General features: G+C 45.3%; 1 protein-coding gene across 1 annotated transcript in view; it reads right to left on the bottom strand.

Annotated features, from left to right (window-relative positions):
• LOC138284363 (mucin-2-like) overlaps positions 1-23,571 on the bottom strand; it is a 1,502,605-nt gene that overhangs the window by 662,115 nt on the left and 816,919 nt on the right. Inside the window, exon 30 of the mRNA XM_069223056.1 lies at positions 17,813-17,896. Within this exon, the coding sequence (XP_069079157.1) occupies positions 17,813-17,896 (84 nt within the window). The remainder of the gene's footprint in view (positions 1-17,812; positions 17,897-23,571) is intronic.

The following is a 23,571-nucleotide window of genomic DNA, read 5'->3' as shown; positions in this document are numbered from 1 at the left end:
ACCGCACCAGCAGTATGTTGGCGGCACTAAGCATGGTGGTAAGCGGAAATTACATCCAATGTCATAATGAGGGTCATAATCTCAGCTTGCTACCAAAAATTTATGTATTCTTGTGTAATGTAACTGGTGCTAATGAAAAGCGTTGTAATACTTTTGTGTCGAGTTCGCGCTACATAAAACACCCAAAAAATGTAAATAAAAAAGACCCCACGGATATCTCAAAGAAGCAGCAATATGACTGAAAACAAGGAAGAGGAAAAAAAGAATACTTCCATGAGAGCGAAGAGGCGAGGCAAAAATAAAAACAAAGGGGTAAGGGGCAAGCGGCCACGGTGGCACAGGAGTTACCAAGCGACAGCGGGAGGAGGGTGATGAGGGGTGGGACAAGCATGAATACGGTGTGGGGGAGTATGATTTAAATGCTATGGACAAAGCAGTAGGGTGCGTGTACAGTGCCCCCAAGCTCAGCATTGTAAGCACATTGACTCACAGGAGCAAGAAAACAAGAAAAAAAAGTCCCCCAAAGAATAGATAAATGACACAAAGTGTAATTATGCAGTAGTTAGTCCCTGCTCCCAAAGAGAAAAAGGAGGGACGAGCAGGCATGACTGACCACTACCAAGCAACAATTTTTAAATTACACTGAAATAAACAAATGAAATTGCTTTAAGCCCAAAGAAGTAAGTATACTAAAAGCATACAAGAGGTCATATTCTTACGATCGGCCTACAAAGGGTGCCACGAAACAGCCCCTGATGAACATCTCTCAAGGACGAAAAGAATCAGTGCTCACCCCATTGTAGTCATACTGAATTTTAATAAAAATATTTTCATGTACACGTTGCATGAAGACAATAACAGCTAGCTCTATTCCCATATTAGCCATTATGGATCGAAATTTCCCTACACGACCTTGAGTCTATAAATGCAAAGGGAATTTTTTTCTTTCCTGATTTTGACTACTATCATATATTTTCAATTTATTCAGTTATCAATCCTAAGTTAGCATCAGTCAGTTATCTACTTATTTAAGCCCCACAATCAAACTGCACCTATCACCTTAGCACAATATATCAAGCAGTTCACTTACTTTGAAACAGACAGGTCTGACTGCTTTTGTATTAGTGTGCCTTCTAACTTCATCTAATACAGAATATCCTTCACATCTGTTCTTCTCCACTGGAACTTCCTATGGCTTCTTAGTCTTGTGCTGGAGACCTTTTCTTCCTCTTATTGGACAGGTTATGGAAGCAAATTCTTCTCAATAAAGATTCTCACACAATGCTTAATTTAGCAGTTGATTGTAGGTGAGGGGCATTCATATATGGGGACCCTGACTATTTTTTATCATCAGACTTTGACCCAGCACAGACAGATGAAGGCAGAAAATTAAAATGAAGATAGATGGTGGGAGAGAAAGAAAAGGAAAACTGTGACAAAGAGAGAATGCAGGGATGAAAAAGAACCTGTGAAACAAGAAGTGTAGACTGGTGGGAGAAAGAGATATGAGATGGAATCAAGACTAGACAGCCATGGTGTTCACTAACACTGCCGGACAGCAATACTGGCTATAGGTGCCTACGAAATATTTGTGTGCCCTTTGCTTGCATTTAGTTAAGCATTGATCTTGAATTTGTATGTGAAACTTCGCTGGGGAAAGCAATGCATGTTTCACAAAATCATTCTGAAGAGTTTTCTTTACTTCCAAAAAGGAATGTTCAACAGTGCATACTGTTGTCAAGTGCAGGGATATCCAAAATCTCAAGCCTCAATTTATCTTTCTCCCTGTGCAGGAAAAGCACAGTGTCATAGTTGTGATAGTTCAGCAGCCATGCAAAAAGTTCTTTTTGGTCTGCCAGGAAGTGGATGCAGTGTCAGTGCCATGTGCACTCTGTTCCTCAAAGTAGACAGAGTTTAGGTATTAATCAAATACTTTACAGCAGAAGCTGCACTACAATATCTTTCCTGTTTTCAATTTGCCCAATCTCATACATGCCTATTATACACATATTACAAGTCTCGATTTCTTTCTCCTTTTATGTTTTGTTATTGAATATTTATAAAATTATACCACCATCCATAGGGTATGTTAGTGCAGAAATCTGGTTAGAAAACGAACAGCTCCAAAAAGAGTTCCTAAGCAAGGTAAATATCAAATCAGAAGGTTTTCAATTTGTTCCTGAATTGAAAATAAACTGATATAGATCTGAGAACAAGCAGCAAGACATTCTAAAAAGATGCCAACGCTAAGGAGTGATCACCCAAATTTACTTTACAGAGTTTAGGAATTGAATAGAGAAGTTGCTTAGCTTACCGGAGAGATATTATGGCTGTGTACCTGATGACCCTACATTTAGCAGTGGAGCAAGGTAAGGTGCCATACAAAGACAGGTGCATAATTTAAGGAATTTAAAGGGAAATGTAGGTGTGTATCAGTTTCAATTTAAGTCTAACAGGCTGATTTAGAGTATGGCGGACAGGTTACTCTGAGACAAACGAGACGGATATCCCGTCCACCATGTTACAATCTCAATAGCCAATAATTGGATTGTATTATATGGTGGACGAAATATCTGTCACATTTATGACATCGTAACCCCTTCCCTTAAACTCTAAGTCAGGACCTAAATCAAAGCACTATAGCTACTATACAGGCTGCTTGATTTGTATAGACAGCAGGTGTTTGATCAGGCCATATTCAATGTCTAAATATGCATGATTGCAATAGTGAGTTGTGACCTAAAAAGGAAAATGATCAGAGAATATCAGTCCTTTTGGGAGAGATACAGAAGAAGAGACTGAATATTTTTGATGATAAAAGTGCAAAAGAAGACAACAGAAGATACTTGACAATTCATCTGAAGAGATTAATCAAGTTTTGCTCCAAGACTCTGAAGTTTGAGATTGATAGGGGAAGCAGCCAAATTCAGAGTGTCAAAGAGAAGGCAGCCAAAGGTTGGACTCACCATCAGTAACCTGACTCTGTTTTACCAGCCAGTGATGACATACTCTGTTACGAAGATTAAAGAGACAATGCTGGTCAAAGAGAGAATTTGAGTGTCAATGCATAACAGTATAGTTGAAGGTTGTGAGATTGATAGGTTGAGGCCTGAAATATGAATTATATGGATAGGGTGAAAGGGCCCAATATTGAGGCACACCAAAAACCATCTAATGAGTCCACGAGAGCAAAGGTGAAAAGAGTTACTCACTGGATTCTTTCAGAGGGGAAAGAGCTAAACCAGTGCAACACAGTGCCTCTGATTCCAGATGTGCAGAAATCATTTAAGAAAGAAGTGTGATCAAAAGCTGCTGAAAGATCTAAAAGAATCAAGGCATTGACACTGTTGACGCCTGTGGCAAGGAAAAGATTATTTAAAACTGAAATAATGACAGAGTGCCTCTGTTATTTCTGTAACCTGGCTGAGCATCATTCAATGTGTTAATACTTTCTAAGAATGTGAAAATCTGACTAGGTAGAAAAGTTTTTTAAATCTTAACAGTAGCTGCAAGAAGAGAGATAGTTCATAAGAAAATGGTACCAATGGAATCTAAGTAAAGTTTCTTCAAGGATGGAAGATTCATGCCTGCTTTGAAGGAAACTGGCATACTACCCAAGGACAGAGAAGAGTTGGGAATGTCTAGAAAAGGAGTCCAAATATCTTTTAGTGAAGAGAGAAACCTCACCTGGATCAGAAGGAGAACCAGATCACCAGAAGTAAAACATGCACCATAGACTTATCTAGCAAGTTGAAGTTGGCACATAAAAAAGATTGACAATATCCTGGGTAGGAATGAGGATGAGGAAGCATTAACAAATTCCTCTCCTATTTTGTCTCTAATAGTGCTCTTTTTTGTAATAAAAGAATTAGTCACTTGGTCACAAAAAGATTGAGAAGCAATATTAGGGCCTGTAGGTTCACAAAGTGAAACTTTGTCCATGATTTTAAGCAAATCTTTGTGTTTATCAGAGGCTGTAAGGATTCTACAAGCATAACACTGACAATGGTTCTTTCTAATAGCAAATTTTATTTTGAAAGGGTGGGCTTGTATTTTTATTTTGTTTTATCAATATGACAGTTGTGTCTCCAGAAGCATTGCATTTACTGTGTTTCAAATCATGTTTAAACTTATGAAGTGATTCATAAAACCAGGGAGATAGTTCAGCTTTGGTCTTACTGAGCCTTTTAACAGAAAAGAAAATCGTATTGAAAGCGCTAGAGATAGGGACACAGTACTCATCATACATATCGTAGAGCTATCATGCAAGCAGACTCCGTTCAAGGTGGTCAGGAATAGAGGGACAAGAATAGCTAGCATCAAGTTCCTTCTGTCTGAAGGGTGCAGAGTGAGACCGAAGTACTGATGCCCTTTGGGAAATAGACAGAGTGATGTGGGCAGAAAAATTATTGTACCACTCTAAAAGGACATTAGAGGTGAGAGAAGTAGAAGTTTCAGGTGGATATCCATCCAGACCATCAATCTTTCTTTGCACTCTGATCATATATGACTTGCGTTTGCCTATAGCAGCAGTGACTGCCCACTCAGTATTGATATTCACTCTTCTGTTTGGTCCACTCTTCTGACATGTTTTAACAAACAGAACTGTGTATTTTCCACTTTGAGGAATAGCACACCTAGGGGGTCATTCTGACCCTGGCGGTCATTGACCGCCAGGGTCAACGACCACGAGAGCACCGCCAACAGGCTGGCGGTGCTCTCAAGGGCATTCTGACCGCGGCGGTTTGGCCGCGGTCAGAAAGGGAAAACCGGCGGTCTCCTGCCGGTTTTCCGCTGCCCTCAGGAATCCTCCATGGCGGCGCAGCTTGCTGCGCCGCCATGGAGATTCCAACACCCCATACCGCCATCCTGTTCCTGGCGGTTCGCCCGCCAGGAACAGGATGGCGGTATGGGGTGTTGTGGGGCCCCTGGGGGCCCCTGCAGTGCCCATGCCAATGGCATGGGTACTGCAGGGGCCCCCGTAAGAGGGCCCCACAAAGAATTTCAGTGTCTGCTTAGCAGACACTGAAATTCGCGACGGGCGCAACTGCACCCGTCTCACCTTCCCACTCCGCCGGCTCCATTCGGAGCCGGCTTCCTCGTAGGAAGGGGTTTCCCGCTGGGCTGGCGGGCGGCCTTCTGGCAGTCGCCCGCCAGCCCAGCGGGAAAGCCAGAATGGCCTCCGCGGTCTTTCGACCGCGGAGCGGCCATATGGCGGTTCCCGCCAGGCGGGCGGCTGCCGCCGCCCGCCGGCCTCAGAATGAGGCCCCTAGTGCCTTTTCTGAGACCACCCTTACTGTCTTTCAAGTCTACAAGCATAGCTTTCACATCTTGTTGCATGTATCTGGGTATAGGCTCGAAGAAGCATCCTGAGGACAGGCACACCACTTTGGAGTATAGGGAAGGAGCTTCCCCAGCCACATCATCTGGGCTACACCGCTCACAAGTCTCATTGACACAGCTCCCAACAACTTCAAAAGAGGCTGCACAGACCCAGGCCATGGAAATCTCCACCACAATTCACGAGTTGCAGTGCTCCAGTTCATCCATAGTCCTTCCACCAGAATAATGGGCATCAAGATTCTGCTGGGTCAAAGAGCATAACAACGAGTGCTCCACCAGACTTGTGAGCTGCAACCTTGGCTGGCAGTCACCTTGATATTGCTATGCCCCTTGACACTGAAGGTGTAACTCAACAGCAAAGGAATATTAGCGATTTCACAGCAGTCTAGTAGTGTCTTTTTTAAGGGTGGTCATCTTGACATGCAATCCGCAACCAATCCCTTCTAGAAGTTCTTCTAAGTTGACTGACAAAACAAAGAGGCCAAGAGGTATTTTTACTGGATGGTCTCTTATTGGCAAGCTTAAAAATCACAGGATGAAGACATGAAATATAGAAAGCAAGAAGGCGAATTCCAATGTGAGTTTGGTATGATAAACTGCTGAAAAGACCAGGAGTGGTGGATTGCTTCATTCCGCTTGTGGAATTTGGCGACTCCACGTTACTCGTAACATGGAGTTCTGGCCAAATTCCATCAATCACCGGATGGCGAATATTTTTTCCAGTTAGCCTCCAGAAATGCAAACTGGCAAGCGAAATTTAGCATCCCCCAACATCATTTTCTAATGTGTATGGTTGCAAGTGGTTGCAGTCAGAGGGCTGCTTCTTGAGTAATCTACCACCGTTTGAGTTGAAAATCTGCTCTAGCTGCAGCAAAATCAACTCCAGTGGCCACGTGTCCTTGTACACTGCATGGTGCCGTTTGCGCTGATTTTTCAGTGCTGCTTGTGCTACAGGCCCTAAGTGGCATATTTTCCAAGCGTTGGTGGAACTTGATGGAATCTCGCAAAGTTTTCATGTAACTCCATGGAATTCTACAAAGTGAAACTCCTCAAGTTCCACCCACCTTTACAAAAACGTGGTTGGTGCCAAGGTAAATCCTTGCTTGGATTGCCAAGGACCCTGAGATACCCAACAGTGAACAATAACAATTTTACTACAAGATGTCAAGCTTGGCAACAGTACCTTGAATCATCTTGAGGTTTGAGTGATTTCCATCAACCATCTACCTCAGAAGTCACATCAATGGATTTCCCATCATCCATGTTCACAGGAAATGACATCACTGGTTTCCATCCAAAACTGCCTTTAAAAGAAGAAGCCAAGCAAGAGGACTTATTTCCATCCCCTGGCTGCACAGGAAATGACATAATTCCTTCCACTTTCCAGGACATACTTAAAAGCAACTTCATCGTGGGCATGCCACTGGTGTGCCGAAAGCATGCAAAAGGCAATCCTGTCTGTGTCTGTCTGCACTTCGACTCCCTCAGTGCCTGGAATCCTGGTCCTCCTCCGTTCCATTGCTATTTCGCTGCGAGCCTGTGGCCAGCTGCCTCTCCACACAGTGCTTCCTTGCCACACCACACAACCCAGAGGGAGCATTCTTCTGCTCTTCCTGCAAGTTTTCACTCCACACTCACATGAATGCTCCTCAATACCTGCCACCTCACCAAACATGCCATAGAAATCTGGAACCTGCAGTATGACAATGCCCCAGACTTACTTTTCCTCATAAAAGCCTTGCTGAATCCCGCACTAGCACCTGACATCACCAATCACCATTGACAACCCCCCATTCCCCTACCCCCATCTCATTGCCAGCTATAAGATTGTCAGGCAAGGCAGACTTTACAAGCCTGGAGGTGGAATCACCATCATCCATAAGAACACTATCAGCTGCATCTACAGACAAGTCATCTTCCATCATACCTGTCATTCAAGTTCCATGTCACAGCCAGCTACCCCCTAAGCAGCACTCTCACCTAAAATCCACCAGGATTGTGCACCAACTTCACTGAGAGCATCACAGTTTTCGTCACACCACTCGCCTTCAATGCTAGCAACTACATCCTACTCAGAGACCTGAACTTCCATCTAGAAGACCATGCTGACCCCAAATCAAAAGCACTCAATGAAGACCTTGAAAGTCTGGCCCTTACCCAAAGAGTAACGGGATATACCCCGATCACTGACACCTCCTGGACTCTATTTTCACCACTTCAACAACATCAGAGTTGATGATGAGGACAGACCATGCCCTCGTTAAGTTCAGTATCCCCTTTCAGGTTCAATGCACATGCACCACCCCAGACGAGCCTGCCGAAAGTGGGACAGCATCACCAAGGACTGGAACGCCACTCTCAGTACCCACCAACCCAAACACAGCAATAGCCTTTCCAAAGGCATTAGGAATTTCAACAATTGGGTGACCTCCTGCACCAACTCCCTAGCCCCATTAAACAAAGCAACACAACAACGCAACATGATTTAGACCCCAGGGGAGTTTGTACATGGAGAACTCAGACTGATGAATCAATGCTGCAAACAACCGAAGCACAAATGGCGAATAAGCCAAGACAATACACACAGGAGCACATTCAACTACGCCCTGAGGCACTATCGCAAAATGATCCAGACCACCAAATGCGCTACTCTGGTGAACCACATGGAAGCCAGCACCAATAGAAGGAACAACATCTTCGCCATTGAGAAGGATTTCACCTCAGCAGCCATTTCCAACTTAATCCCACTTTGCAAGACAAGATGGCTGCAAGGCATTGAAGCTCCGGTGGTGGTGGGGCTGAAACCTTGATTGGATTGGACCCTTATACACTACACAGGCCGCCAAGTCCTCAAATAATGTCTTGTGGCCACAGGGCCCAAGGATACATGCAGCAGACCCTGAGGATGAGCTTGGTGGTGAAGGCACTATGGGCAGCTGCCATGCGCCTCAGCAGCCCCAAGGTGACAGGGGCCTTGTGTGAGCCTGAGGCGCGGGGCAAGAGGTCCACATGGTGCTGCCCATGCTGTTATTGCATGACCCAGACTGCACAGCCAGTGGGGAGGAGGGGGTGCTGGAGAGCGTGAAGCTATACCCGATCGGCTGCTACTGCTGGGGCCTATGCAGTCTTCGTGTGACGCCTCCCCAGGCCTGATCGACTGGTGGTTGGAACCCAACTGTGTGGAATGGTGCAACCTCAGCGGAGGGCCCCGTCCGGAATGGGGTGGCACTACAGAGGAACGATAGGAGACCAAGCCTTGAATGTACCTATGTACATCACAATGTGCTATGCAACATGTGCTCCCACTGTTTGATCTGCTGGCCCAGTGGTCATTCCTCCTGACTATGCCCTGTTCTTTCTGTTGGAGTGCTTGCATGTGAGGCCCACACTACCCTGCAGTGACTCTGCCGCCACACTAAGGGTCTGATTTATAAAAAGTTAGCGCCGCCTTTACATTATTTTTTTAAGCAAACGCAGCGCAAACTTACAAAGTAGAATAAAGTTTGCGCCGCTTTTGCGTCAAAAAGTGACGTAAAGGCGGCGCTAACTTTTCATAAATCAGGCCCTGACTTTTACCAAAGGCCTATTGCACAGAAGGCCTGCAACTACCTGCGCAAATGACAACCCCTCTGGTGGGGATCTGGGTCAATTTAGTATATATCCCCCAGGCCATGAGGTACTACCCCCTGACAACACCAGAGCCCCTGTAGCCCTTGTAAGGGATTGGAGACAGTCTACACGCTGCTATCCCTCTGCACCCCACAAACTGCTCCCTTTTTGTGTGAGGGGGCAACAAAACTGTGTTCTCTGCAGTGATGGGGTGTGGCGGCCCAAAACAGCACAAGTTGGCTTTAGACAAACCCAAGCCTAGGGAAGATCTGACAGCTACTTGAAACATGGAGGGGGCGTGACAGGAGGTCCTGAAACTTTGCAATGAACTAGCATGAATGCCCTCATGAGTGAACTTAGAGCCGGCTTCCAGGTTAATGATGCTTGCTTTGATACTATGGAGAATTGCCTGGACTGACTTGGGGAGCGCTTGGATAGACAAGACTCGCATATAATGGGAGCAGAGGAGCACATCTCTGGCTTAGAGGACACCATCACTTCTGCACTTAAGAGACTGGAAAAACTGGAGTCATGGCTCAGGACAGTGGCATTCAAAAATGAGGACTTAGAGGCAAGGGGGCGCCACAGCAATATCCACATTCTGGGGGTCGCTGAAGCGACAGACACTGGCCACCTTCACCTTTTTGTTGAAAAGTTATTCTCCGACCTACTAGGACATCAAAACCTTACCTCTACATTTGTCAAGGGGCACATGCATCACTCCTTTGGCCCTCACCCTGTGCCCTAGGGGCCCCAGCGACTGAACATCACCAGGCTCCTAAACTTTAGATACTGCGATGTGGCACTTCGATGGGCATAAGAGCTGGGCCCACTCTAGTATCAGGGGGATACGATCTCCTTGTTCCCATATTTTACTATGGCTGTACAGGATGCGCAACATAAGTTTAACAAAGCCAAGGAAATGTAATGTAAACTAGGACTCCACTATGGCATGCTGTACCCTGCCAGGCTCCATGCGGATGCAGATGGGAGAGACAGATTCTTCAAACATCAGCCCACACGTCCACTGGACACACTCCACTGGACCGTTCTCCTTTGCCCTCACAGCTCCCCGTCAGCATAGAACTCTTTCCTCCAGACTGAGTTACATCGCTATTATGCAAACTAGATGCAGGACTGAGTGTACATCCAGCCTTCCCTATACTCCTGTGCCACTTGTTTCTGCTGCAGATACACTAAATTCACTCTAATAAGTTAGACTGCACTGGCCCATTTCTGATCCCATCCTCACTGACAGTCTCCTCCGCCGTAGCTTTGCCACCACCCTAAGGTTTTACAGCTTAGTTGAACTGGGGAAAATGTTTTACTGCTCTTGGGGAATATTGGGATTTACTTGGTACAGTTTTGCTACCTGTTGGTAGGAGGAGGGAGATGCTTTTCATTGAGTTGTTTGTCTGTATGTTATTGTTTGTTAGCATTAACACATCACAACATGTATATACCATGTTTGATATGTTTATGTACATTTATGATAATCATGCATGTCTCCACATGAAGCTATACACCCATTCGCTGATGCCATATTCCTGACATGGAAAATCAAGGGCCTCAACAACCCTCGCAATGACATTGCAACTCCTCAAAGACCCCTGGTGTCTGCATTATGCCAACACGCTTGCCTACACCTTCCATTCTGAATCACACAACACGTGGCCTCGCTCTGACTACTGACTGATATCGACCATGCTTGTGCTGTGGCTTCACAATATCTCACAGCTGCCACCAACGCTTTCTGACCATGCCCTGTGATAATGGCCCTGTGTATTTCTGTTATGGGGCTGGAACACCCATGGCGATTCCCCACTATGGCTCTTCATGATGAACTATTTCCTACAGAAATCTGTGCTGCTATTCTGGAGTATTTTGAACGAATTCATTACTCTGTACGATCCCAGGCTACACTATGGGAGGCCTTCAAGGCATATATCAGGGGAATAACACTTCAGAGTACTGCATGACATATGAAGAAGCCTAATCTGGATCGAAGAGGCACTACCAAACCTCGATTGCACAGAGGTCCACTGTGTATTATAATATAGAAACTGAGCCTGATAGAGAGGGCAAGTATTGGAGCATGTGCACCTTTGCGGTGGCTTTTACAACAGTGTCCCACATGCCACAGCAGACATGGCAGCAGGCATATGTGCTAGAGGGAGTGCTGAATACCCATGGGTATTCACACTTTATATGAGAGTTGCTCTGCCCATAAGGTACCATGGAAGAATGAGTCTTATTAGGTCTGGCTGCAATAGTGGATTACAGGGGAGCAGCCTCATGATGTTCAGTATCGTTGGATCCAGAATAACAAACCCCTTCTGATGGTAAAGGTGGTTTTGTCATTCATACCCTAGAAATGTCACTCCTGGGAAGTGGGCATTTCTAGGTTCTGAAGTGGTTCTGCTGTCTTATAAAGTAGGCTTCATTAACTGGTTCAAAGGGTTAGAGCACATCTGTGCATTCCCCAGGTGACCGCTAAAAAACTTGGGCATCCAGAACAACAGATCCTTGCCATTTGGGGCCTACATAGATAGGCTGGGGAGAGAGGTTTTTGACACCTGGCCCGTCGGAATCAGAGCACGGCCCCACTAAAGATAAAGATCTGCATGCCAGAGCCTCAGGGCGGAAATGAAGGAAATTTAGGGGAGACATCTGTGGTTCAAAGGAGAATGCCTTGAACCAGCTTCAAAGGAACTACCTAGTATAACTAGGGGTACTCAACGTCTGCGAGGCAAAGTCACTTTTACAGCAACATGGGACCGGTGCTGCTGAACTGCATGGGCACACTGCTAGAGGAATCTGCTGTGCCCAGGAGAATAACTGTCCGAGGAGGGGATCTGCGCTCCCCTTCCTGCTTAGAGACTGGCCTGGGGCTCATTGCCTGCTGCTGTGTAGCATCCCAAAGGGTAACTCTCCAAGGGCAGGATGGCTTGCCCCCTGTTCTCAGAGGAGGTCTCATGGACATCAAAGACCTCCTGAGAGGAACTCACATTGAGAAATTGTACTATCTGGAAAGCTGTGCCTTCTGCTGCGCCTACGTCGTTTGCTGAACTTCACCTGGCAGCAGCGGCATTAGTGTGGCCTTAGTATTGTGTCTGGAGACCAGAGGTGCCTGGTGCAGACCTTGCCAAGGACTGCCCACACTTCAGGTGAGTGGCCCTTTATCGAGGGGACCACTGCACGCCAAAACATCTTGGCCCGCAGGCCCGCTATTGTCGAGTATGTTGCATTTCTCTTATGTGAGCCTTGGCTGCATGCTCATTGTGTGTGGTGCCCTGTTCATTGGTTGCAACCCTCAGAGCTGGGGGGGTGCAACCTGAGTTGTGTTGTACTTAGCCTTGTATGGCACAGCTGAATTTGCATCAAAGTGTATGACCAGGGAGTCTGGTGCAACTGCAAGCCATTGTGTACGAGACAGTTTTGCTTCATTCAAGAGAGTTAAGGAAACCAAGTTCCGAGTGTGATCGGATGGTCCTACTGCAACTGAAGTCATTCTGTGCTATACGTTGTGCCTCCCAGAGGGGTGTGGGATTTACATCCTTCATGGGAGAGCCCAGGAATGTCTGGGGCAGTTGAAGTCATCACACATCAGACTGGTGCCTCTATCCAAGGAGGTACCACCTTAGGAAATGGCTTGTGAATAAACGTATAGTCAGGGCGACTCAGATCATTGGGCCCCTGACATTGTGCCTTTTTTTTATTGGAGGCACAGCACTGACCCCTTTTCATGTGGGATTGTAACCATCTGGGGACACTTGAGTGTCCATGCCCCACACGCGGCATCTCCTGGTACAGGAGGTACGGACCTAGTAACTTGTGGGCAACTGGAAGTGTTAAGGGTGACTCAAGTCAACAAGTCCCGAAAGTGCCTCTCTGTTCCAGAGGTGCTGAAATTGGTAACCGTTTGGTAACATTGAACTGTCTGGCTCGGCAGGGCACCTAGGTGTCTAACGGCGGCGCCAGTGACCCTCCACCTGTGTTTTGCAGACCTCTGAGTGAACCTGTTGTGGGAAGCCTGAGTGTCTCCTCCTTAATTGTTTAGCAGCTGTTGTCTTTCCTTTCCCCCACATTGATCATGGAACCCTGAGATTTGAGCAGCCTAGTAACCAGGGTAAGGTTGATGTAATCTTTAGTTCGCAGAGGGGCGGGATAGCCAAAGCTGGTTGGTGGGTGAAAGGTGGTTTAGGACCCAAGGTGCTTACCAACAAGTGGCATCCACTATCCAGATATCAGGGCACTGCATTAGGGTGCCAGGAGTGAGTGCATACGAGTGAGAGTGGGCTTGTTCTGACTGATACCCATGGCACCGCACAACAGTGCAGAGTGATTGTGCAGGAGTGAATGCAAGTGGATGTGAAGGCAGTACTGTGGTGTTGCTGGTCACATTTAGTCTGTCAGGGAGTACTTACAGTTGGCATTACGTCTTACTATTGCGGCTTCGGCCACCCTGCTACGCAAAAGTGTTGTAAACCTTGTATGTACATTTTGCTGCTAACGTTGGGAACTGGGGTGCACCCTGAATTGATGTGATATATTGATTGTGGGGAATTCTAAGGTGGGTCTTGTGCTGACACCTTTTTTCCTCATGCGTACATATAGTAGCTAGTATTTAACAAAGTTGGGCCTCATATTGTGACTTCCTTACCTAATTGGGGTATAGGTCCAGATTTACATTGTAACCATACTGTGCTTGCAATGCGTATGTTGAATAAAAAAATGTATACATACACTGTGTGTGAAGTCTCCTTTGTCCTGCGCAGCGTGGTTGTGGAGGGGAAGTGCTGTGTCTTTGCTTTACACATTGCGTCTGTGATAAGCCTGACTGTTCGGAGCCAAGCTACCCAAGGGTGAACACAGGTAATACAGTGTGTGGAATAACCCACCTTTGACAGGAATGGTTCTGCCTGGCTAGGGTTTTGCCACAGCCAACCAGAACATGCCGCCTCCAACAGCATAGTAGTTAGAGCCGGATTGCTATGAGATCTACACATCAATTGGACCAAATCCGAGTTGTTTCCGCTCACAGTCACCACCACCCGGGTTCATTCTGAATTTCCTCTTGCATGGTGCAAGGATACAGTCCAATATGTGGGCATCCATGTTCATTTGAGCAAGGAACAGTTAATACATTTGAACTGTGGGCCAGCAATTGATCAACTTCCCACTATCCATAGCGGGACATGTTGCTATAATCAAAATGATAGCGCTCTCTTGTTTGCTGTACCTCTTTCAAAGCATCCCTAGCCTACTCACCAATACACTTTTCGCATCTTTGCAGAATATACTACTGCAACTTATATGGGTGGGGAAACAGCCTTGAGTAGGATGAGACACCCTGATGCTAGCATGTGAGCATTTGGGGGGTGATTTCCCAACTTTCATCTGTATTACCTAGTCGCACAGTGCCACTTAGCCATCATTGGTACCATGCTCATGTACAAATACCCCACTACAGGCCTGAAAAAGACTGCAGCCCCTACGCCCCTGAAAGCATTACTATCTGCAGTCCTATTGCTAGACCCATGGGATATACAGCCATTGGCCACCACTAGTTGTGCCTGGTGAAAATGTATCCAGGTGCTAGTGGGCTGGACCCTCTACTCTCCGGTAATCCCATTGGCGAGTAACCCCCGGCTCACTAGCACTCAGAAAAAACTGATCCAATGCACCCTGAAGAAATGAGCCCTACACCCCACCGGAGACCTCTTCCTCGTCAGGCACGTGTTTTCCCGTACGGACAATAATAGCCTCTGATGTGCCACTCAGATAGATCATTTTGTACTATGCTGGCTTCAGAGCTCAAATCCTGTTGTACCCTCTTACCCCAGACGAGTTCATCCCTCTAACGCTGATAATCACTGACAGTGAGGGTGATAGGTTAATCTCCAAACTTTATCACACTTGAATGGATCTCCTACCGACTCAAGACTCTAGACTCCGAGCCACCTGGGTCACCCCTTGACTGACACGGTTTGGTGGTCCTGTTGTGCACAGACATATCTAGGCTCATTCAATCATCGCCATAAGCTCATCCACTGTAACTTCTCATGCAGAGCATACTTCCAGCCTGCAACACAGGCACGTATAGACCCTTCACGATCCACAGAGTGCCCGAAATTTCGAGAGATGGCCACAGACCTTGCCCACATGTCATTGACCTGCAGTGCTATTGATCCATATTGGCGGGAAGTGTTCAATAAACTATCCTTGATGACACAAATTGCTCTTGAACCTACCCCATTTATAGCCCTTTTGGGTTACGTTTTAGACATATCTAAATCACTACGTCAGTAGGTTGCAGTCGTCCTACTCCTAGCCAAACGAGCAATAGGGATACACTGGTGCAGCAAACACTGTCCTACAACAACTGCATGGATTAAAAGCTTAATTTATTGAGATACTAATAGTACATTTTTTGCATCCCTGCACCCAACCACCTCTAGGCCAAAAGATCTCTGGCAGCCTCATCGAGACCACCTGCTGACACTGGAACCCCAAAAACCTGTTTCACCCTCCATCTAACCCGTAATCTTACACGTGGCTTTTTTTCCATGCTCTATTTTCATATGACGTATGTGGTGGCACAATAACACTGCTTGTTATGTTTTGTTTTTGTTGGGTAAGTTATGAAACAGCAAACTTCTTTCTCCTGTTTATGAGAGCACATATTTGTCTCTATATAGTATTCTAAAACAACAAAACATACAAAGATAAAGTTATAAAAGGTATGAAGTATTAGGAAAATGGCTGAAGGCCATGCCTTGTAGAGATTTGACCAAGCGAACTGAAGCACACTTTCTTCTTGAAAGAGAGCAAGCCAGAATGGAGAGTTTCTGTTGTCTATCTACGCACAAGAATGTCTTATCGAGTAATGTGTCGAGAGTTGCTTCCAGAAGAGTTATCCTTGTTGAGGGCAAAAGGACAGACTTCTGGAAATTGACTGTGAGTCCCAGGGTTTGAAACAGATGAAGGCACTTGGCAGTATCCCTAGATACATGTTGGAAAGATGGAGCATTTATCAACCAGTTGTCGAGATAAGGGAAAACTTGAATGCCTTGTTGTCGCAGATGGACTGCAACTGGGGCAATACTTTTCGTAAATACCCAAGGAGCGGATCGGAGACCAACGGGAAGGACTTTGAACTGGTAATGAGTACCGGCTACTGTAAACCTGAGGAACATGCAGTGGCTGGAATCGATGAAAATGTGGAAATAGGCATCCTGGAGAAGGGAAAGAAGCTCGCGAAAGGCGCACTGACAGTGTGCCACAAAAAGGTGGCACAATGTCAAAGCGCCCTATGATGGCAGCCATCTGGAGGGGTTAAAAGGGGTCCTATGGACCCCCCAGATATGCCCTTGCAGGTGATGCAGAGGTTGCATGCAGAATCTTTTGGGGTAGGGAGTGTGCCAAGCTCAGTCCATTGTGAGGTGTTGTTCCCAAATATGAGGCTATTGCTACTGTTTGCCATTGAACTTAAGGTAAAAAAAAAAAAGATTGGAAAAGGCTGTTATGATGTATTGGTTAATTTGGATTCCTAAGGAAAAGTGGCAACGGATAAATTGTAATAGTGCTAAAATAACTAAGTGTGTAAATTGGTGCAGTCGTCTTTGTTAGTCAATCAATTGGCACTTAAAGCCTACACTTTTTAAAACTACTGCGTTTGTGAGAGCCTCATTCCTGTATAAATATAATGAAGGCCATAAAAAAACCTGTGCTCACCCCCCTGGTAGCTTGGGGCAGAGCAGAGGCAATGTGTAAAGTGTTTGCACAACACACTCACTAGTGAGACAATAAATACACTCCAAAAGAGACTCCACACATGACTATGCAAAACAACGTTTCTATATTATATATGTATATATCACAAGCCAAATATGACAGGAACCGTAAATATTGTGCAGGTTAGGTAAAGATTGAGATAGTACTCATTATCTTGGAATCTAGGTGAACCAAAGTGACATGAATCAGAGATACATGATATAAATACAGGGGATAGTACTCGTGAACCTGAACACTGCACAACAAGCACCACCTAGATTAGGGATCACATCTTGCATGTAATGTAATGAGCAGTGCAGGGCAGATTACCTTAGAAAAACATATGTGCCATCACATTTAAGTACTGTCCCAAACACATGATTCACCACGAGGCACTGTGCTTCCATTAAGTTTTATACGGTAATAATGGTCTCCAAGTGTTGGTGTAAAGGCACCTGCGTGAATTTTGGCAATACCCTGGCTTGGGGATGCCAGGGAAGTACCTTCCTTTCCATGATGATCAAGAATACAAGGCCCTCACAGCCCGACCTTCAAGGTTGAGGGGGCACCCACACTGTTGGTTATATCAGGGAGACCTCCCTTGGTCCCCCCTCATGCGGAATCAATCACAGCAGCGGACCACGTGGGTACACGGCTGCTACCGGGGTGGACAGGCAATACCTGTGTACTGTTTGTTAAAGGATACCAGAGGGATCCCAGCAGGCCACCATCCCTGTGATTGTAGCCATTTGCAATGGGTCGCAAATTGCGACCTACCTCATGAATATTAATGAGGTATATCGATTTGCGAGCCCTTGCGAATCGCTATATGAAACTCGTGGAGTTTCATACATTCCAATAGCGATTACTTAATTGTGATTCGCACAATATCGCAATTTGGTAATCGCTATTGGAATTAGATACATCTGGCCCTATGTTTTTAATTATTACTCCTTTTTTGGAAAAACACTGCAGTCTCACCGTGGGCCCGCTTTGCAGTGCACATTTCACCAGTGCGTATTTGTCTGAAATTTAATTTAAATACTCTTCTTCCTGTGTAGTTGCAGCTTGTAAAAGTGCTTACCTGGCAAGTAATACTGGCCCTTGTAAACGCAGCGGCAAATGGTCGTTCTTGATGTTACAGTAGTTGTTTGAGGCTGCGATGTTTCTGTTTAGAGGAAAAGAATAATACACTATAATCAATTTAAGGCGAGCACAAAAAGTCACAGTAATCCAGAGAGCTGATTAACCACTAATGGTAACAAGCCATCATGATCATAGCCTTTTTCAGTATAAGAGCAGCCTGAAAGACGCTGTACCTAGGATTACATCAGCCTGACGACGTCCTCTGCTGATCTTTGATTCTTGAGGAAACTTGTTTTCCTCAAGAATTTAAGTTATTTAGGCAAACCACAAAGGGACTATGGACCAGATTTATGGAAAGTGGTGTACTCTGCAGGAGTAGCGCCAAAATATTGACGTTAATGTGGCGCAAGGTGCCACTAGGGTACTATAAATATGCTCCTATATTCTCTAAGAAAATGGCAAAAGGAAACAGAATAGGAGAAAATAGGCCAACATTAATGAAGAGGAGGAAAAGGACGAGATATTGGGTATATGTTGAGGCAGGGATTTTAGGGTACAGGCTACATGGGTGACGATAGACGTTATGAGGGTGTTAGTAGGGGTCAAGGTAATAGGGATTACTGTGGGGTAGAGGCAGTGCTTAATCAGGGCGATGTTTGCCAGTGGAGATAACAGGGACGTGTAAAAGTTAAACAAACAGACAGGGAGTGTCTGGTTGTGTATTAAAGAGGCTGGGGTGGTGAATTTAGCGTGTTGATGTGTAATAGCACTGGCCAGGGCTTCTGAGCAGAACCTTGGGCACTGGCACTAATTCTATTACACGTTAAGCACTGGATAGACATACTGGAATATGGGTACATGTATCAACATATAGTTAAAGGAACTAAGATGTAGTCAAGGGTAGCAAAAATAGGATATAGGTGTTAGCACATCTGACCTTCTTTGGTATCTTATCTTTAATTTATAAGGGGACACGTTAGAGGTTCGATGGACCTTTTTGACTACGCTTAGAGCAAATCCCACCATAGGACTCAATTTCAATACCAATCAATAACAATATCAATCAATAGAATCCATAATCCTAGGAGTCAGTAATTTTCACGCACCATGACCCCATTGGCTATGAATAACCACACTTTTATTTAAAAGTTAGAATGTTTATTTTCCTATTTTAACAATGCTAATATCAGGTAACTCAGTCTCAATATTAGATTATACACATACAGAAACAACACTGGTTGACCAAATCTTCTAAAGAATCTCAATTTAATCAAAGCATGTATAGTTACGCATTCTAGGATTACAGTACAAATCAATAGGAAGAATAACTGCACAATAGAAATAACATACATTTAAATTCAGCAAAGAAACAACATCACCTGTTGTTTATAATTAGCAACCATTTCTGTGAGTCTCCTAGCTAACTTTCTGCTTAGAATGGCATGTTTGGGCTTCATGCAAAACAATCTAGTCAACACAAATTTAGAAAACCCCCTAGCTGTGGCTCTATCAAAATTAGCGGTTGGTACCTAGGAAACAAATGACAAATTACATCAAACAATAGCATTTGATTAGTACCTCCCCTTGGTATGGATCAGCAAGCTGTGACTGTCTTTGTCAATTGAACATCTGTTTGGTCAGCATCAGCATCGGGCCAAGAACAGAGAATGGTTCAGAACACAGGACTCTAAGCTATTTGAACTGTTAGTAAAACATAGTTTAAGGATCGGCATTCAGCATCAAAAGTCTAAGCAATATTTAACGACTGAATTCTCTAAGTAAAAGAATCAAAGCAAGTACACCACATCAGTGGAGAAGGAAAATGGGAATAAGCCCCTCTTTCCTCGGTGCAGTCAGGCTAAGTTAAAATCCTCCAAAACTCTTCCCACGTTCCTATTGATCAAAGAATTGTACGTTCCATTTAGTCTGATGAAGTAGAGCTTCAAATCTAAAATATAACTGAACTGTCTTTCACATGTCAATGAGTGGCTCCTCTTCTCCTGTTCCCGTTGTCTGACTTGTCAGGTAACAATTTTGTATCTCTCTTTCCTTCAGTCAGTGCATCCATTGTTAGCTCATGCACACTAAACTCTACAATGTAATAATAGCCAATACAGCATATTCTAGCAAGCAGTACTCATGGGAAAAGATAACCATCTACTAGTGTTTGGTCAACGCAGGTGCACAATACAAGTATTCAGTTCTCTAACCAGCCACTTTATGTGAATTATTTAAGCAGTGCAACTTAGCATGAGGCAGTGCAACTTGGCCCAAGACCTCGCTAACTTAAGGCATGCAATAAATAAAGCAAATACATAATGCGTAGTCATTAATATAACATACTACTACATTAATCTAAACATGAGCACGTCATTTCATATTAATAAGCAATTAATAAGGGCACTATCGGCCAATCAAGTAGGCACATTTTCCAAGATGTGCATTATTTTCTATATTTAATCATTTTCTATGGAAATTCAACATTCAGAATACATGAATATTTATTAGTAAAAATGTGGCGTTCACATGGGTGTGGGTAGAGATAAAAAAGGATCAAGGTTATAGGTAGCCTTACAGAATTTAAGCAGGGTTTGAAGTTCCAGGGCATTTTTATGGGTAAGATTATTGTTATGTAGGTTTAGGAATTAGATTGCAGGTAGAACAGAGGCAGTGAAGTATAGGTAAGGACACAGGGTGAAGGGTATTTTAATGGACAGGGGTATTTTGGTCTTGGTATGAGTACAGTTACTAGGGTATTAGCAACTTTAGTAGAACTATAGTATATATAGTATGGGTAGCTAGCAATGATAGGGTATACACATGTGAACAACAACAATGGTATATTCAGGAGTAAAGGGTGTATCGATGTGGTAATGGTAGTAGGATACAGGTAAGGTGAAGAGAAGGTGGTTTCAAGTAGGGTTACTTGTACTATGTTATAGGTTGATGTTTTGAAGGGAATGTCTCCTGCATGATGTACAGTCATGTCTCTTGCCTTGCATGCCAAATTGTGATAATTTGTGATCCTGTTTTTTTTTTATTTTGGCCTCGGCACACACAAACCTAGTACATTCAAAAAGGCCTAGACCTGAGCTTGACTAAGCTAAATTCTGGAATTGGCATAACCCTTCTTGTTGTAGGAGCACTGCTGAAGTGCGTTGGGTGATCTCCTTGCATTAGCCCTGGCATCGCCGCCAAGTCACCAGGAGCTCTGTGCCTGTTTGGTACGCCCAACTGAAGCTAGGATAAGTTCGAGATTGTGCTCTGCAGTCCTGACTGGTCCCCTGAAGTAGAGACTACCAAACCGCAGGTGGCCCCAGGTGCCCTGTAATGAGTGGAAAATTCTGCACTGCCACAAAGACACTCTCCTCCGAATATCCAAGGCCGTTGCCTCATGGTGCTATGTTCTAAAGATAGCACCTGGCAGCCGAGGGACAGAAGACATTAGTACCCAATTGGGTGACTGCTGTTGCATCCCACAACAGTGCCTACAAGTGTGCTGCCCTGACAGAGCCCCACACCAGGAGAAGAGGACGGCAAGCTGCCGCCACTCAGGGAGGCCCTAGTGTGATTGACCCCAAGAGACTCAGCACAGTACTAGGATTTGACATTCTGAAGTCTCAAGCCCAACTGCATCAATATACATTGCAATCCGAAAGAGGGCCATCACCAGAAGCACCTCCTCCTGCCGTTGCCTTCCAGAGGACATGTTGCTCAGCATCCAGCCTGTCCCATCCAGTGGGGTTGTTGTGTTCCATGCGGGCAAGGGCCCTTCTAAAATCAGTGAAACAGCCTCTATGGGATGAACAAAGATTTGTTTGTGCTACTCCAACCAAGGATAGTTGAGGGACTCTAACAGGCCTTATGCCTTAGAGTCTGTGTGTGCAAAGAGAAATGGGAGAGAGCATTCTGCACCTTATTAGAAGCTATGCCATGAAAAGATTAGGAGATACCAATGGGGAATGTGAATAGCGCCTATAGGGAGCAGACCCATTTTGATTCACACCTGTGAATCCAGTGTTCCCATATACTTGCAGCATGTAGTATTTCTGCTTTTTGTGTTATAAAGTACTTGTCTTTTTTTAAAGAAAAGCACTAGCTGGACCTTAATGTTATTGTGGTGCTAGAGGTGTTGAGTGATGCCCGCATGCACCTCCACACTAACCTCCCTGAGAAGCTTACTATTGCTTGCCATCGCTACCAGAGGCAGCTACTGAAGGGGTTGTACTTAAACTTGTTTTGCAGAGCCATAGTAGGATGGCTACAGAACAGTAGAGGCAAATGACCATAGGCCCCAAGACTGTAGTCCAGTAGCCCTTAAATTCCTTGCTGCCTCCCAAATAGACTCTGACATTTGGGATATAGATATTTGGATGTAAGCTTCGGGTTGAGGTTGTATGGTATTGCTAGGAGTACAGGTTCTATGGTATGGGTAGAGGTTGAAGGACAAGCATATTGTGAGGAAAAGAGGTAGCAGGATATAGGTTGGGGTTGAGGTACTAGAGTATACACTGCTGTGGAAATAGTAGGTTACAGGCTTTAGTAAAAGCACTATTGTATATGCATAAGCATAGAATTACTCAGTTTTAGTCAAAGGAAGAGGGTTAAAGAGATTAAAACTGGGAGGAGCGGTCCCACCCATACAAACAAGAAATGGGGCAGATGTGGAGGAACTGTATTAGCCGATCAAAGGCAGTAATGAGATTACATTACTTCATACTGGGGTTCAGTGGGAAAGTTGAACAGGAACTCTAAATTATAAGAGTGGGAATTTTGGACTGCAGCAGGGGGAGAGGGACTCCATATAATGGTACAGCAAGTGTGTCTATAAAGTTTGGTGTACATCAAAGGAAAGCAGTGTTCTGGCATGTAAAATGTTTAGGGATGTCCCCAGTAATATCTTCAGAAATTAGATCTAGGGCCACAGATAAGGCTGGTGTGCTGGTTGTAGAGATGTGCATGAATGTGAACCTAAGCCAGGGTGAATGGATGATATCCAATTTGTATTGACAGCCATAGATCAGTTTAGCAAAGTGGTGAGGGCAGGAGTTGTTAAGGTTATTTATTCCCACACTAAGGGCCTGATTATGACCCTGGCGGACGGCGGAGGCCGTCCGCCAAGGTACCGCCGCTGAATGACCGCACCGCGGTCAAAAGACCGCGGCGGCCATTTAGACATTTCCTCTGGGCCGGCGGGCGCTCTCCAAAAGAGCGCCCGCCGGCCCAGAGGAAATGCCCCTGCAACGAGGACGCCGGCTCAGAATTGAGCCGGCGGAGTTGCAGGGGTGCGACGGGTGCAGTTGCACCCGTCGCGTATTTCAGTGTCTGCTTAGCAGACACTGAAATACTTTGCGGGGCCCTCTTACGGGGGCCCCGAAGCACCCCCTACCGCCATCCTGCTCCTGGCGGGCGAACCGCCAGGAACAGGATGGCGGTAGGGGGTGTCAGAATCCCCCATGGCGGCGCAGCAAGCTGCGCCGCCATGGGGGATTCTAAGGGCAGCGGTAAACTGGCGGGAGACCGCCGGTTTGCCTCTTCTGACCGCGGCCGAACCGCCGCAGTCAGAATGCCCTGCGGGGCACTGCCGGCCTGTCGGCGGTGCTCCCGCCGACCCTGGCCCCGGCGGTCTTGTACCGCCGGGGTCAGAATCACCCCCTAAGTCACCATTGGTTACAAAACAAAACAAAAGTACATTTACTACACAGACATTATTAACAAAGGTGCCTGACAATAAAACATGTTAAATACACTGTGTAA

The sequence above is a fragment of the Pleurodeles waltl genome, chromosome 3_1 (assembly GCF_031143425.1).
Source record: "Pleurodeles waltl isolate 20211129_DDA chromosome 3_1, aPleWal1.hap1.20221129, whole genome shotgun sequence".
Lineage (NCBI taxonomy): Eukaryota > Metazoa > Chordata > Amphibia > Caudata > Salamandridae > Pleurodeles > Pleurodeles waltl.
Note: the sequence above shows the minus strand (reverse complement) of the source record. Positions and strands in the feature narration are given on the sequence as shown.